Raw genomic sequence first — 18,170 nt, forward strand, 5'->3', positions numbered from 1 at the left:
GGATTAAATAAATTAATACATGTAAAACACTAAATTAACACCTCCCCATGGTAAATACTATTCCAAATATTGCCTCTTATGATGTTCATAGTGGGCTTCCCTGATAGCTCAGTTGGTAAAGAATCTGCCTGCAATGCAGGAGACCCCAGTTTGGTTCCTGGATCAGGAACATCCACGGCAGAAGGGATAGGCTACCCACTCCAGTATTCTTGGGCTTCCGTTGTGGCTCAGCTGGTAAAGAATCCACCTGCAATGCGGGCAACCTGGGTTCAATCCCTGGGTTGGGAAGATCCCCTGGAGAAGGAAAGGCTACCCACCCCAGTATTCTGGCCTGGAGAATTCCATGGACTGTATAGTCCATGGGGTCACAAAGAGTCGGACATGACTGAGGGACTTTTAACTTTCACTTTCAAGATGTTCATAGCACCAAAAGATGCAACATAGTAGAATGAGTGATTTCTATTCTAACAGGAATGTTTTTATGGTTGAAAGACATGAAAACCATATCCCAGAATTTAGAGGACCATTTGCTAAGTAAAATGTGAAGGATCTATGACAAACAGTCACCATGTAGTGCATGAACTACTGACAAATGACTGACAATTATTTAGAATTTAGAGAAGGGACTATCACAGAGGAATGGAATGGTGGGGGAAGGAGTCACTTAAGAGGTAAAAATTGAGTAGAACTTTAAAAACAAGTTGCAAAGAGGTAAGAAAAGAGTCTAGGCAAAAAGAAAGGTTCACTCAAAACCCAGGAAGAGAAAAACCATGGCAGAAGCCAGTGACTAAACAATTCTGGTTGGAATAGACAGTTGAAAGGACAATGTGTCAAAACAAAGCAAAAACCAAATTCCATATTTTGTCATATCGAATGTTCACACAAAATCATTTCTATACATTTTAATTAGTTGCTACAGTTTCCACTAGTGACTGGAATAACCACAGCCAAGGCCCAGAGTTAAATATGCAGCATATTTTCAGCATATATGTTTCTTTACTTCAAGAAGAACTCATGATCGTTGAACATTTCCTTCATCAGATGGTGTGCTGAGCACTAAAGGGGCTTCCCACGTGGCACAATGGTGAAAAATCTGCCTGCCAATTCAGGAGATGCAAGAGATGTATGTTCAATCTTTAGATCCCTAGGTTGGGAAGATCCCCTGGAGTAGGAAATGACAGCCCACTCTAGTATTCTTGCCTGGAAAATTCCATAAATAGAGGAGCCTGACGGATTACCGTCTATAGGGTTGCAGAGTTGGACACAACTGAGCAAGCACACACACTGAGCACTATATTTGTTTCAGTATTCTATTTAAATTAAAAGAAATTCATGCTGTTCTATGCTAGACCATATTTCACAGATTAAATTATTATATGAAAATATTAAATATATTCGAGTTGAGTAGCTCACCCAGTGTCCACGATCATTGTCACAGAGGGAATTTAAACAGCTCTGCTCTCAGCTGCTATAATAACATCGTCCATAGGATCTTCTTTCATTAGATTTTTCTTGATAATTTTTTCTGCGGCATGTGTCCCCTCAGGTGCTCAGATTTTCTGTTATCCTGAGGCTTTTTATTTTTGCTGGGCTTTGGACATAGTTTTTTTAGTTGGGGCTCTGGTTGTTCTTTATATAGGTATTGTCTTGACCAACATTACGTGGTTTCCATCAGCTGCAGTAACTTCCTTAACACCTATAATCACTATCAGATTTGCATTCATATACTCACACTAATTTCCAGATGTTTTGTGGTTAAAACATTTTCCATAGCACGAATTATCATTATATGTACTAACTTTCCCAGTAACATAAGCCAAAAATAAAAAACTGTACTAGAGACAAATGAGACTAACTTCAACTGATTACAACAATCATTATCACTATACCCATAGTGGGAGATATGACTGGAAAGGTGAATTAAAATGTTAATTTGACTGTCTAGTAAAAGAGGGTGAATTTTACATTATAGCCTTAAGGATCCTTAAAAAGTTTTTGAGTGGGACAGGGAAATGCTGAAGTCAACATTTTAGGAAGAAAAACTTGATGTTGCTGTACAAGAAACTGAAGGAAAAAGAAACTAAAAGGCAAACATCTAGGAGACAATAACCCCAGGACTGAGTATGAAAAACATTTTTTAAAAAGGTAAAAGCAACATTACCTATATTACCTATATTGGATATTTGGCTTAAGAGTAAGACAGAACATATGAGTCCTACCAAAATGATGATCATGCTCATAAACTGACTGTAAAAGACACCATTTCCATGTTTAGCTGTCAACTAGGAAGCTTAATCCCATAGATTTAGCATCAACTTCCATACAGAGGAAATGACTTCCATCAGGTCCCTTCTCTACATCCTTGGAGCTCACGAACCTAACCGCCAATACTCCTCCACCTCTAACACACACACACACACACACACACACACACGATATCTTCATGGTCCTATGTTTCATTGTAGTTTCTTCCACACGAAAGACAATCAACCCATTTATTGAGCACCCACTATAGCTGCTGTGAAAGAAAGTGAAAGTCACTCAGTCGTGTCCAACTCCTTGAGACCCCATGGACTAGACAGTCCATGGAATTCTCCAGGCCAGAATACTGGAGTGGGTAGCCTTTCCCTTCTCCAGGGGATCTTCCCAACCCAGGGATTGAACCCAGGTCTCCCTTATTGTGGGTGGATTCTTTACCAGCTGAGCCAAAAGGGAAGCCCAATAATACTGGAGTGGGTAACCTATCCCTTCTCCAGGGGATCTTCCTGACCCAGGAATTGAACCAGAGTCTCCTGCATTACAGACAGATTCTTTGTCAACTGAGCTACCAGGGAAGCCCACACAGCTGCCATATCTTGATCATATTGCCAAATCTTTGAACTAAGCCTATGGTAGGTAATAAATATTATCCCTACATTAGAGAAGAAAAAAGCAAAGGGGAACTAAAAAGCCTCTTGATGAGGGTGAAAGAGTAAAGTGAAAAAGCTGGCGTAAAACTCAACATTCGAAAAAAACTAAGATCGTGGCATCTGGTCCCATCAGTTCAGTTCAGTGAACTGAACTGAACTGATGGGACCAGATGCCACGATCTTAGTTTTTTTGAATTCAGTTCAGTCGCTCCATCATGTCCAACTCTTTGCCACCCCATGAATCACAGCACGCCAGGCCTCCCTGTCCATCACCAACTCCCGGAGTTCACTCAGACTCAGGTCCATCGAGTCAGTGATGCCATCCAGCCATCTCATCCTCTGTTGTCCACTTCTCCTCCTACCCTCAATCTTTCCCAGCATCAGAGTCTTTTCCAATGAGCCAACTCTTCGCATGAGGTGGCCAAAGTACTGGAGTTTCAACTTTAGCATCATTCCTTCCAAAGAAATCCCAGGGCTGATCTCCTTCAGAATGGACTGGTTGGATCTCCTTGCAGACCAAGGGACTCTCAAGAGTCTTCTCCAACACCACAGTTCAAAAGCATCAATTCTTCGGCGCTCAGCTTTCTTCACAGTCCAACTCTCACATCCATACATGACCACTGGGAAAACCATAGCTTTGACTAGACGGACCTTTGTTGACAAAGTAATGTCTCTGCTTTTGAATATGCTATCTAGGTTGGGCATAACTTTCCTTCCAAGGAGTAAGCATCTTTTAATTTCATGGCTGCAGTCACCATCTGCAGTGATTTCGGAACCCAAAAAAATAAAGTCTGACACTGTTTCCACCGTTTCCCCATTTATTTCCCATGAAGTGATGGGACCAGATGCCATGATCTTCGTTTTCTGAATGTTGAGCTTTAAGCCAACTTTTTCACTCTCCACTTTCACTTTCATCAAGAGGCTTTTGAGTTTCTCTTCACTTTCTGCCATAAGGGTGGTGTCATCTGCATATCTGAGGTTATTGATATTTCTCCTGGCAATCTTGATTCCAGCTTGTGCTTCTTCCAGCCCAGCATTTCTCATGATGTACTCTGCATATAAGTTAAATAAGCAGGGTGACAATATACAGCCCTGACGTACTCCTTTTCCTATTTGGAACCAGTCTGTTCTTCCATGTCCAGGTCTAACTGTTGCTTCCTAACCTGCATATAGGTTTCTCAAGAGGCAGGTCAGGTGGTCTGGTATTCCCATCTCACTTCATGGCAAATAGATGGGGAAAAAATGGAAACACTGACAGACTATTTTTTGGGCTCCAAAATCACTGCAGACGGTGACTGTAGTTATGAAATTAAAAGACACTTGCTCCTTTGAAGAAAAGCTATGATAAAGCTAGACAGCATATTACAAAGCAGAGATATCACTTTGCCAACAAAGGTTCATATGGTCAAAGCTATGGTTTTTACAGTAGTCATGTACAGATGTGAGATGTGGACCATAAAGAAGGCTGAGCACCAAAGAATTGATGCTTTTGAACTGTGGTGCTGGAGAAGACTCTTGAGATCCCTTGGAGATACCAAGGAAATCAAACCAGTCAATCCTAAAGGAAATCAGTCCTGAATATTCATTGGAAGGACTGATGCTGAAGCTAAAGATCCAATACTTTGGCCACCTGATGCAAAGATTCGACCCACTGGAAAAAACTCTGATGCTGGGAAAGACTGAGGGCAGGAGGAGAAGGAGGAGACTGAGGATGAGATGCTCAAAGGAATCAAAGGACATGAGTTTGAGCAAACTCCAGGAGATAATAAAGGACAGGGAAGCCAGGTATACTGTAGTCCATGGAGTGGCAGAGAGTCGGACATGACTGAGTGACTGAACAACAGAGGAAGAAAGTGGAGCTCAGAGAGATTAAGGGACTTGATCTAGCACCAGAGCTGGAATAACAGAGACCAAAAAAAAAAAGAAAACAACTTTCACTTCAAGAATATTCTGCTCTTTGTGAAACATATTCAGATTCTTACTTCTTTGCCTCCTAAAATCTCTCATCAATGGCGAATGGAGTTTTTCAGGCACATCTTCTTAGATAACATTATTTGATCCTGTTAGGCCTAACTTGGGTATGAAGAAATCTTTCTCCCAAAATACCAGCTTCCTCAACATTCCCTGTAATTGTCAAGATCTCTGCTTCCTTGAAGAGTGTGCTTACTCATCCTTTCTCAAGAAAGTAGTCCTAAATGCTTATCTCTACCACATCTGAAATCATACTTTTGGAAAGACAAGGAGGGGCAGAGAAATAGCAAAAGCAGCTAAAGTTCAATCCATATCTAAGACATTCTTATCTATTCACAGAGAAAATCCCATTCATGTTGATGTTGGCTGTTTACGTGACACAGATCTGACTTACTAACCTGGATGAATACTAAATGCCTGAAAATGGTTCTATCTAAAGAATGAACTGAGAGTAGTGCCCATGGACTCCATTGGTTCATGAGAATATCCTGATTTCTGTCCCTCTCCCTGCAATGACCAGGCACTAAAGGTTCACCTGAGGTGATTATTTCAGAGGGTCCAGCTGAAATTCTTTTGCAAAAGTTTGTCTATCTCTAGTCTATCATCTTCAGATACGAAAATATTTAGGAAACTCTGAGGAAAAAATCATAACATATTCATTATCCATCTAATGTTTTTATCCTCTCTTCCAGGCCCAGAAAGTTATTTCAGTGTTTCCTTCTAGAGTGTGTGTATGTTGAGGGGAAAGGAGAGGATTTACTTTCACCACAACAAATACGAAGGTGAAACTCTTGAGAATACTGGCACTGGGTCACTAGCTTTACCTGAAGATTAAAAACCTACATGAAACAGATAATGGTCTATTTTACATATATTTCCCCTAGCTCACCAAAATGATTGTCTTCAGAGTTTATGTTCATTATTCCTTCACTGTCTCCCCTGCAATCGAGTTCTCTGAATAAATACAGGGGTTGAGTTACAATTAAAAATAATGAGACTCCACTGGGCCAGTATCCTTGCATGAAATAAAAGGGTGCAGGCTAATTGCAGGAGCAGAGCTGTTATAGTTTTTTTTCCTCCCATTGAGCTTCACTTTGATTGGTGGATTGGCACTTTAAATAAAGGTTTCAGGTCTTCCCTGAATGAGAGATACAGAGTGAGTCCCAGGCACAGTCCAGAAAAAATTTTTAGTCTTCTTTTCTTAGAACTATCTTGGTTGGCATCGCAAGGCAATGAGAGCACAGTGCATGCCAGCATTGAAGGTAAAATGTGATTTTATGATTTCCATGTGATTCCTGCAAGTTCTTTTCTCCTATCTCCAGGCAGCTTTTATAAAGAGGTTTTATCTTCATTTGTCACCATAAGCTGAATAATAGCTTATGGTGAACCATTATTAGCATGTTCCCAAGAAGACATGCCTAATACCCTTTCAGCTAAGGGAAAAAGACTTGTCTTTCGACTTTTTTGTTATTTGTGATTATTAGTGACAGTATTAAATTTGGAAAGGTATAGAAAGTTGAGCAAATCTTCTGACTAGTCAGATTTCTGTTCGTGTAAATGTAAAGTGCCTTTTGAGTTCACAGAATAAATGAGAGATAATTCATTTTAGAAAGAGGAAAACTCTATTTAGAGGCATATTTTACACTAATATCAAAGGAAATTAAAATATTTAGTTCATTTTTATTTTTAAAAGATAATTTTTGGCATGGTTTCCTGGATAAGCTAAACATAGAATGGTATACCCTTTATACCCGCACATAAAGGTTTGTTATGAAATGACAGTTGGTTGTGTTACATTTTAAAATGTATTTCAAAATTTACTCTGGAAGCAAACAAAGTATAAAATTCTGTGACTCAAACTTTGTAGATGAACATTTCACATAGTGGAAGGGATTTTTTAATTCATAATATATTTTATGAAATGAAATTATAGAATATTCATGGAAGTGTTCCCACATGTTCATTTAGGTGGTAGCTTTGTTTAAAAAAATCATTTAGAAATTTTTAAATTCTTCCTCAATTCATTCTAAAAATTAGTTGTTTAGCAATATTTAGTTGTTTTGATTTTGAACCTAGTCGTTTGGAAAAGCAGAGATTTGGCTGATGGAAATATTGTCTTTAAACCATTCTGAGATAAAAATTCATCTGATTTGATTCTCCAATCCAACTCTGTTTCAGATCCCACTTTTCAAAATGAAGGACATGATACTGATCCTGTGCCTCCTGAAAATGAGTTCTGCAGTGCCGGTAAGTCAGTCCTCTGGGGGTACCCTCGTAGAGACATCACCAGACACGAGACAACACTGAAGGACCTAGCTGAGTGTCCACAAAGGGACTCATTGGGATTAATCCGGTAGTATCTTCCTATTGAGTGAAAAGTTATAGCTGCCTAGATGTCAGCCTTTACCATTCAAAAAGAAACTAAAAGTGAAAGTTGTAGATTCTCAGTCTATCTGATTCTTTGCAACCCCATGGACTATAGCCTGCAAGGTTCCTTTGTCCATGGAATTCTCCAGGAAAGAATATTTCAGTGGATTACCATTCCCTTCTCCAGGGGATCTTTCCTGGAGATGGAACCTGGGTCTCCTGCATTGCACACAGGCTCTTTATCACTAAGCCACAGGGAAAAGCCTTACCAACCAAAAGCAATAGCCAAATATGTAATTTTCCTATTCACAAAGATATTTTAAATATTCCAAAGACAACTCCTATTATTCAACTCAGAGTTATAAGATGTATGTGGTCTCCAATGATGTCACAGCACAGATTTATTATCAACTACCTGCTATCATTATGAAAGTGAAATGGAAAAAAGAAATTTCTCCAAAAAAGTAAGGTACATTTTCTTCTTCATTTTTAAAAGAACAATATTAGCCAAATTCCCGTGATTACAAAACTGAGCTAAGTAATTCCATTTGAAGCTAGCAATTACCAACAGATTTGCTTTATAGGGAGATATTGTGTGACCGAAAGCTTAAGTTTCTTAAATGAAAACATGCCATGGCAATGGAGCTAATTGTGTGTTAGAGTCCTGCACGTGGCACATTCTCTCATATACTTAGATGATTTCATACGAATACCATCCTTTGAGCACTGAACTACTCCCATCAATAGTATGTGATTCAGTTTACATGAAGACTTTATTCAGCTGCTACATGAATTTGGAAAACATTGACTAAGCACCTGCCATGAATCCAGCAACATGCTGGAATTGGAGACATGAAGATAAATGTGACGTGGTCTCTTGAGAACCCTGTAAGTGGCCTCAAATGAACTTTAAATATTTAAGTTTCTTGAGACAAAAGTTCTTTGGGTGTCTTAAACTATTTTGGAAAGGAGGGGTGGCAGTGAAAACTGATTACTAGGGTGAAAACCTCCATTCTACAGATAAAAAGTGTCTATGCCACTGCTCAGTGTGAATTTTAAATGAAAAAAGAAAACTGAAGTTGCCACCTTAGCTGACCTTTGTATGATACTGACACGGGGGTCACCTCAGCCACCAACCGTCAATCTAACACCTTGACACTCTTGGAACCTATGATGGTGCACAACTGTGTCAATCAGGTCCACTCCAAGAAAGTGGAGGATTTGCTTAGGATTGTCAACTGACTGCCTGCCCAATCAGATGTTCTTTTACTTCCCACTGGGGAAGATATCCTCTGTCTACATTCATGTAAATATTGTTCATTAATGCATGACTTAGATAAATAGAAGCAAAGTGTTCTTTGTCCTGTAGTTGAATATGTTCCTGTTACCTTATTTTCGTACTGGCCAAAAGAAGGGTCAACTCTCACATTCCCTAAAGTTCTGAACAATTTGCTCACCACACACACATATCACTCTTTTTGCCTACACAGCTAACTTTTTTCTCTTCTTGGAGTATTTGCTACACATTTATAGCTCCTTTCCTTCTATCCATTTGCAAAACTGAATTATTTGGAGAAATTTGCACCATGACTCACATGATGGGATTTTCCGTGTGTTAAAAAGTAAGAAAGTGGATAAAATATGTTTAGAAAAATGTTCCTGAAATTCTTGCTCACAGAGGAAAACTATGTACTTGTGTGTTTTTCTATTTTAAATGTGTAAGGAAGTGTCTCGTCATTAAAAAAAAAAGGGTGGTGAGTTTCTCTTGAAAGAGAACACCAATTATTCTTATTTCCATTTAGGCGTTTCCTCAGCAACCTGGGATACCAGGCATGGCTAGTTTGAGCCTTGAGGTATGTATTGTCAGAGTATTTACATACAATCATTACATTGGTTTGTTTCTGATAAGAGAGAAATACAAGGGCTGTTTCTCAGTTTGCTGAGCCAGAAGTCAGTGGTTGTCCTCCTGTGAAGTTCTAGAGAAGTTTATGACATTTATTAGAGCCTCACCTTATAATTTTACTGCAGTTTTAAATTTTTAGGCGTTTTGGGCTTTAGAACACCATCTGTATGCAAATCAAAGCAATACTAATATTTAATACTTAATACATTAATTAAAACACATTGTTCTGAATTCACAAATGGTTTATACTTAGTTCCTTCTCATTACAGTGTATGATAAAGTTCTGATGAGGAAAGTTTATCTTACAAAATTAATTGTATATGAGGTCTGTAAACAGCATTAACACTGTAAGATGCTACCTCCTGCATAGACTCTGTTTGTCTTATTGCAGTTCTTATAACTAATATATACTCTGCTTAGAAAATCCCAGCAAAATAGAAATGTTTCAGGTATCACAGTAAAAAGTATACACAGTTAAGAATAGAAAAATGTTTATGAGATTACAAATTTTTCACAAGGTCTTACAAAATTTATTTATATCATGACAGTCTAAGGGTAATCGATACTTGTATGTGCTAGCTTTTTTCACATGGAAGCCAGTTTCATTGAGTTACTTTTTTTCTTACTTTCTAGCTTAACCTCAACTCAAAGCCTTCTAAACCTCTCCCCAGGAAAAAATGAAACTGACTTCCTGTAGAATTGGCAGCATTCTTGACCATCTGTCTAGATACTTACCATTTTCCCCAGTATTTTTTATATTTATTATTCTGAGGGCTTTTTTTTTTAATTTGGGAAAGAGGTAGGGTTGTTTTGTTTTGATTTGCTTTAGTTTGTTTGCCTGTGTGTGTGCGTGTTTTTTTTCCAAATGTCTCTTTGGGCTGGATTTGTAAAAGGCAAAGTAAATTAAATGGGAGGAAAAGAGTCAATGAGACAATGCCTTCATGATTACATTGATATTTCAGTTGAATGGGCTATTTTTCCATGTTTCAATATGACCTGCACTTAAATATTATCTCTTTTAATTAATGATAAAAAGTAAGCTCACTATTTTAATAGCAATAATAACAACAATGGCAGAATCATGTTTAACATTTCCACTTTTTAGTGATGATTTGTGTCTCCTATCTTATTCAAATTGACCCACCCCAAACTTTGTCTTAATATTATAATATGTTGAAAAATCAATTGTGTCATACACAAAAGGAACATATGTGGCAAACACTAACTGAGTTTTCTTTTTCTTGATAGACAATGAGACAGTTGGGAAGCCTGCAGGGATTAAACCTGCTTTCTCAGGTAATCGTATTTTCAAATATTTCTTTTGTTTTGTTTTGTTGTTTTTAATTTTATTTATTTTAAAACTTTACATAATTGTATTAGTTTTGCCAAATATCAAAATGAATCCGCCACAGGTATACATGTGTTCCCCAAATATTTCTTATTGTAAATATTCATGGTATTTGTGGTAGTGATATTAGCAGCAGCATTGTAATTCATAAAATTTGTTTGTGAATAAACAATATCCTAACTACTAAAAGAGCAAAAAGGAACTGAAATAACCTACAACAAAATAAGGACCTAGAATGGGATAGGAGGAAAAAATAAAAATAATGTTGAATTTTCTTTAGTACAAAAAAAATTATTTTTTATATTATCATTTTTATTATACAGCCCAAAATATGAATGCTTCTTAAAAAGCAAAATCTCAAACAAGTTTATGGAAATATTGCAGACTGGCTCAGAATAGAAAGCAAATCTATTGGAAGACTTTATCCACATTAATGAATATCTCTCTTACTTTTGCTATTTCTGCACTTTCAGTGATCTTTTTAGAAAATGAAAACCAAGACAACACTGAAATATAATTATACAATTTTTTTCCTCCATGTCTTTAGTATTCAAGATTTGGCTTTGGGAAATCATTTAATTCTTTGTGGATGAATGGTCTTCTCCCACCACATTCCTCCTTCCCATGGATGAGACCAAGGGAACATGAAACTCAACAGGTAAGTTAGTTGCATCAACATGTCTGAAACTTCAAGCTTTAAAATAATCCTCTACTTGCTTTCTCTAAGTTGTCCTATACTAACCACAGACAGGTAACATTAATGAATACAAAAAAAAACCCAAGTAAAATAAATCAAAATCTATAACTGTTTTTAGACCTTAGGAAACTTTAAAATGAAATGGGGTCCAGAATTTCAACCCATTTTGTATATCTATTTCAAATGGGAAGTTATGGCTTCCAAAATAAAAGAGACCTATGTTAAAGATATGAACAGTAATAATAAATAAACTAGACTCAAAATGAAAGCAGGCTATATCCTGGAAAAATCTAATTTTAGTCAAGATTTCCTAAATACTAAAAGACACATTTAAAATGATGCCAAAGTCCTAGTTAAAACACCATGAGCCCTGTAGCAATTAATAAATATATTAATCAGTTAATTATTATTTATTTGGTGCCTAATAAATACATAAGCCAAACGATAGATTGGCTTTCACTCCACAGATTGGGAGTGAAAGTGAAGTCATTTAAGAATGGCTCTAATGTTTATGAAATTTCACATCAGATTAGGGGAAAAGACAAAACAACACATTACAAGGTGCTGAGTTGTGAGGTATAAGCAATGAATTAAGTGTAAGTACTAATGAAAGCCAGGAGTTTAGAGATGGGAAATGCTTGAAGAGGTAAATCAGAGTTCACACTGTGGTGAAACTTCTAAGCCACTTTGAAGTGGCTGCAACCAATTTAAAAATCATAGGGAACTATTCACAACAGGTCATTTCAAAGAGGAGCAACCAAGCATGGTTGCTTGAACAGGAAGCTTTGATTTCAGATGATTTTCCACAACAAACAGCATTACTGACCAAGCTACATTTAGTGGGACAGTAAATTATGTTAAGGGTGATTCTTTCTCCATATAATTATTTCCAAATTGAATTCATGATGCCAGAATTCAATTGATATTTTACTTGGTTATCTTTTCTCTTTCCAAAAAAATTTTATCATCTATCATGTGCCAGGAACTTAGAAGCTAGTTAAGTCCTGGAGCTATGAAGATAAATAAGACAGAGTATTCTGTATTAGTTGAATAAGGGATAAAGTCATGACATAAATCATTGTAATCCACTGAGAAGATGGTAACACAGAAATACACAGAGGCAGTTGGAGGAACCCAGAGGAGGAAATGGCTCATTCCACCCAGAAGTTCACATAGCTTCCCATCTACGTAAGCAGTGGTAGTCAGTCCCAGTGGAAGCAAAGGAGGTAGACACCTACCAGTCTTACCCAAATAACATTGCCTTTAAACAAATAGATGCTTTCTATGTAACACAACTTCACGGCAAGTCCCATAGACTCTCTTTCAAGTACAAAGTTCCCCAAGACCTTTCGCTTTAAAATTCTAGACCCCACAGTTCAGTGAGCCATCACTTCCTGACGCTCCTTTCAAATTTCTCTGCAGTATGAATATTCTTTGCCTGTGCATCCCCCACCTCTCCCATCGCAGCCATCCCTGCAGCCTCAACAGCCAGGACAGAAACCTTTCCTCCAGCCCACCGTTGTCACCTCCATGCAGAACGCAGTCCAGAAGGGCGTACCTCAGCCTCCGATTTACCAGGGACATCCGCCCTTGCAGCAAGCAGAGGGGCCGATGGTTGAACAGCAGGTGGCGCCATCAGAAAAGCCACCAACGACCGAGGTACCTCCTTTCTCTGAAGTCCTGTCAGGATCATCCATTAACTTAGTGAACGAAAACCGATTTGCAGAGCACATTTAAATACTCAGAGCTTTGGGTATAATGAACGAAAATACAAATATGTGTCCAAGCAATTGACATATTTGGGAGTAGAACATAGATATCCATTCCTGCCCTCTCCCATCTGAGATGGGGGGTATGGGTTCTAAAAGATCCTGTTCCTATAAAACTGGTCTCTTAGTTGCAAAAGTGAAAGCTTTCACTGAAAATAGGATAGTCCAGGAAGTCCAGGCTTCCTATCATCAAGCTCTTTTTCAGTGCTAGAAGACTGAGAAGAGGGATTGATCTCTCAGCAGTGCAAGCAGTACTGGTGCATTACTATTTCTGTGTCTGGTAGCTGCTGTTTGTAGTGTAGTCGTTAAGTCATGTCAGACTCTTTGCGACCCCAAGCACACCAGGCTTCCCTGTCTCATGGGGTGAGATACTCCTATTTGGTGGTAGAGAAGACAATCAGGCGAAAGTACTGTGTGATAAAATAGAGAAAAAAGCAATGGACAGAAAAGGAAGTTCCCATGTAACTAGTATGTTGCAGGCACTTAACATTCTCCAATATCATCCTGACTCCCATCCTATAAAGATAAATATAATCATCCTTTTTTAAAGAGAAAAAAACAGATACTGAGAAGTTATAAAATGTTCCCAGTATCACACAAAAATTAAGTGACAGGGCCAGGGTTCAAACCAACCTGGCAGGCTCTGATCCCAAAGTTCATTACTTTCTATGCTGCAAGACCAAATTTGTGACAGACATGTCACATCCCCCTGCTGTGCACTTGAGTCCTGTCAGGAAGGGGCAATTGTAATCTTGTAGGTTGTATCCTCCAAGCTGAAATGAAACTAAAAACATGGAAATTCACTTTAGATTGTTTATTTATGTAATCGTAAAAAGGATCAGAACCCTTTAAGTTCATTTTGTCTATTCTGATTGCTCAGTAATTTTAATATTTATCTGTAATGCAGCTACCAGGAATGGATTTTGCTGATCTACAAGATCCACCGGTAAGTACAAATCTCAATAAGATATTTTCTTGGGAAATACATCTCTATACTTTAAGGAAGAAGAGTAAAAAATTTTAATTGTCCCGTTTATTCATAAATATGAAGTATAATGGGTTGCTTTGTTTTCTTAAATATTAAACACTTAATATTTATCATAGTAATTCATCTGAAAATGTATTTCATATAACTCTGTAATGGGAAATGTCTGTAATGGGAGGTTTGCTGTGTTATAGCAAATATGAATTGCTTATTCTCTTTCTACCATTTAAAGATGTTTCCAATAGCCCATTTGATATCTCGGGGACCAATGCCACAAAATAAACCATCTCAGGTAAGTTTTTTTAACACCATTTCTCTGTTTGTAATTTATTTAAAAACTTCTCTCTTGGGAATGCATTATGTGATGATTATTGTATTTATATTTAGCTTTACCCAGGAATATTTTACGTGACCTATGGAGCAAATCAACTGGTAAGTCTTTATCCTATTTTAATTAAATGTTACCTTAGGAGATAATATTATAAAATCCAGGTCTCCAACAACAGATCCCATGTTTTCTGACTGCCGAAGTTAGCAACCGAAATGGCAAGGAGGCACAATTCCTATATGGATGATTCTGGCCAGGCATACAAACACACACACACACACAATGGCATTAAAGAAAAGGTAAATAAATTTTCTATCGGAATTATCCAAATTGGCTACATTTATTCAATAATGATTCATCTCTCCACTTTACTCCACCTCTGGACACAGCATTAATATTAAGGTTTGAGGAAAGACCAATTGACTTTTTTCTTGAGTATCTACAAAGATAATAGGAGTCAGCTGGTTCATAATATGATTCAGCGTTTCTTTTTGAACAGAACGCTCCTGCCAGACTTGGCATCATGAGCTCAGAAGAAATGGGGGTGAGTAATGTCTTCAAACTCTTCTTAAAACAGTGGCCAAGGGAGAACAGTCACAGATGACTGGCTGCAAGAGGCATTGGCCATGAGTGTAGCTGAATATACAACATGGGACTCAGGTTGTTCCACTCCAAAACCAAAAGCTGGATTCTGAAGCAGCATGCAAAGAATCATCTCATTTCCCATATAACTGTTTCTGAGTGATGAGCATTCTTGCACATAGGATTTTGCCCCATTTCTTAAATGCACAGGAGCAATATCTCTTGAAAAGCCATCACTATTGAACAGCAAATGCTTCAAACCAAAAAAGAAACACACGGTTCATGAAGTTCCCCTTACTTCTCAGACCATTTAACCCCTCAAAACAACAAACTCAACAAAATAACAAATCGTTTAGAACTCAAAATTGAGAGATCAAAAATTAAAAAATTAACCAAATTTAAATTTTGATTATTGTAAAATTCCAAGTACATTAATGACTTAGGTCAAGTATATTCTTACTCTGTTATCATTATCCATGCATATTGCAACTTTAAAATTTGAGATCAACAGACTCACAATTGGACTTTTTCTCTCAGAAATTTCTATGTTATATCTGTTAGAACACAAAACAAAACCATACTAAAGTAACAAACCATTATCAAATCACATCAAATTAATAAATACAGATCATATCAAATTAATAAATACACATTAGCATGCTATCACTAAAAGAAAATTCAAATCTCAAATTATTGAATGCCTTCTGTGAGTGAGACATGTAAAAAGACCCTCTGGAGATAAGTTAAATAAAATAAGGTTTCTGATCTCAAGGAGTTTACAGACTAATCAGTGGGAAAAATAGATACCAGAGCAGATAATGTGATAAAGGTCACAGCCCAGAGGTTCACAGTATCATCTCTGGAGGAGATGATGTGAAAATCTGAAAATGGAGAGCCATGAGAAGGTAAGAAGAAAAAGTACTGACTCTACATGACACAACATACGTAACTGACTCTACAAAACAGGTTGAAAATTCAAGTGACAATTTTCATTTTGTAATTTTATTTAACTTACTTATATTCTGCCTCAATCTTAAAAGATTTTCCTGTAGCTTATAAAAAAGACAATAAATATAACCCAAAAAACTGAAGATAGAATTTTAAAATGAGTCAAAATGAGAATACAGATATGTAAGTTATAAGGCCATGCACAACCATTGTAAGTAGCCCAAGATTTTGGTTCTGAAATGTTTTGCAACAAAGGGAAAAAAAGGAAACATGGTCAGTTCTAGAATTTTAACTGTCCACAGGAAGAAAATGTTACCATTTTTCCAGAGGAAGGAAGGAAGGAGGGGAAGAAGAATGAAAGAAGGAAGGAAGAAAAAATTTTAAAAGAAAAAATATTACATGGGGCTTTGCTTCATTAATTTGAGAGATACTGAGAAATGATATTGACAAGGTCCTCCAAAACTGCTCAACCAATTTAGGAATGGATCAGATTTATGTTTGTTTTACAATGGCATTGCACGTTTCAGCTGCTTATTGTCTTCTTAAAACTAAATTCAAACTACCTTTTGCCTGTAGACGTGGTTCTTCCCTACTTCCCTGCTTCTCTTCTTTCCTTTCAGCAAACATTCAAAGGGTCTTCATCTCCCTTTCAAAGAAGTGAGCGCCCCACTCAGAAAAATGCAGAAGTCAATTTAGTGAGAAATGTGCTTATGCAAAGCTGTCAGCCAATTCCCTGTTCCCTATCAGTTTTTTTTGTGGCTTCTCAGTGAATTTGACCAGGTATAATTGCATGGTATAGTTAACAGTATGTGACAATAGTGTCTTTGGTAAATGGTTTTTTCCAGGGAGGAAGAGGAGACCCCCTGGCCTATGGAGCCATATTCCCAGGATTTGGAGGCATGAGGCCCAGGCTTGGAGGGATGCCCCACAACCCAGACATGGGTGGGGACTTTACTCTGGAATTTGACTCCCCAGTCGCTGCAACCAAAGGCCCGGAGAAGGGAGAAGGAGGTGCACAAGACTCCCCTGTGCCAGAGGCCCACCTAGCCGATCCGGAAAGCCCAGCTCTCCTTTCAGAGCTAGCACCTGGTGCCCTAGAAGGGCTTCTTGCTAATCCTGAGGGCAATATTCCCAACCTGGCAAGGGGCCCTGCAGGGCGCAGCAGGGGATTCCTTAGGGGAGTCACCCCAGCAGCTGCCGACCCACTGATGACCCCTGGATTAGCTGAGGTTTATGAGACCTACGGTGCTGATGAGACCACAACTCTGGGTCTCCAGGAAGAAACGACTGTGGACTCCACAGCGACCCCTGACACTCAGCACACACTGATGCCAAGAAACAAGGCCCAGCAGCCCCAAATCAAGCATGATGCATGGCATTTCCAAGAGCCCTGAGAGTCTGGAGATATCGGCTACTTTCTGTATGCACAAGCTCCCCAGCTTTGTCCCCATAGCATATCTGTTTGCAAAAACACTTATTACCCTTCTGCAGCAAAGGCATTAAAAGTGCTAAGCACATATTAATAAATACAAGTGGCTAGAAATAGTGTAGGTCCCCTTCTTGCTTTCATTCTCTTATTGAAATAAAATGTGCCGCCTGTCTCTGTGATTTAGAAATACTATTAATAACATCAGAGCAAGTCAAAGGGTCTCTGCATTTGAAAATCACTGTTTCTTAGCTATCTTGGCATTACAGAATTTCTCCCGCTAGCATGACACTGTTATATCCAGGAAATGTGACACTACTTTGGAAATTTTTCTTTAAGCAAAGGCACATATTCTTAGAATTATAAGTTATTTCATTCAAACGTTATTAAATGGGGACTGGTCAACAATCCCTGACTGGTATTACTGGGTTTGGTTTACTGGATTTAAAATTCTCATTTGTAGAGTATTTTATTTAATCTAGTAAAAACATCTAGCCTATTTTAAATAAAGAATTTTTCTCACTGAAAATATCAGGAATTATACGCTTATTATTTACATATATTTAAATGGTTAAGAGAAGCATACTCATGCCCTGCCTTTGCTACTCTTTAACTCATTTTATTCAACTTGTTTTCCTTTCCTGGCAAGTTTATTGAGTATCTACTGATGCCCTCAGCACTGTGCTAGGGAACAGGGACACAGACAGCCCCTTCCTCTGAGCTTTCAACAGGGGTGATTGACAAGTAGACAAACAACCACAGTAATAACAAAAATCTGGTGGTTCAGATGGTAAAAAATCTGCCTGCAATGAGGGACACCCGGGATCGATTCCTAGGTGGGGAAGATTCCCTGGAGAAGGGAATGGCAACCCACTCCAGTATTCTTGCCTGGAGAATTCCACGGACAGAGGAGCCTGCCATGGGATCAAAAGAAATG

General features: G+C 38.0%; 1 protein-coding gene across 1 annotated transcript; it reads left to right on the forward strand.

Annotated features, from left to right (window-relative positions):
- Positions 1 to 1,081: 1,081 nt before the first annotated feature.
- Positions 1,082 to 17,624, forward strand: AMBN (ameloblastin). Its single transcript, XM_070790745.1, has 11 exons — positions 1,082 to 1,123; positions 7,059 to 7,127; positions 9,050 to 9,100; positions 10,399 to 10,446; positions 11,046 to 11,156; positions 12,618 to 12,917; positions 13,872 to 13,910; positions 14,182 to 14,241; positions 14,337 to 14,381; positions 14,777 to 14,821; positions 16,653 to 17,624. Exons 1-11 carry the CDS (start codon positions 1,082 to 1,084, stop codon positions 17,199 to 17,201), a joined length of 1,359 nt encoding a protein of 452 aa, XP_070646846.1. The 3' UTR covers positions 17,202 to 17,624.
- Positions 17,625 to 18,170: the final 546 nt, after the last annotated feature.

The sequence above is a fragment of the Bos indicus genome, chromosome 6 (genome assembly GCF_029378745.1).
Source record: "Bos indicus isolate NIAB-ARS_2022 breed Sahiwal x Tharparkar chromosome 6, NIAB-ARS_B.indTharparkar_mat_pri_1.0, whole genome shotgun sequence".
Taxonomy (NCBI): Eukaryota; Metazoa; Chordata; class Mammalia; order Artiodactyla; family Bovidae; genus Bos; species Bos indicus.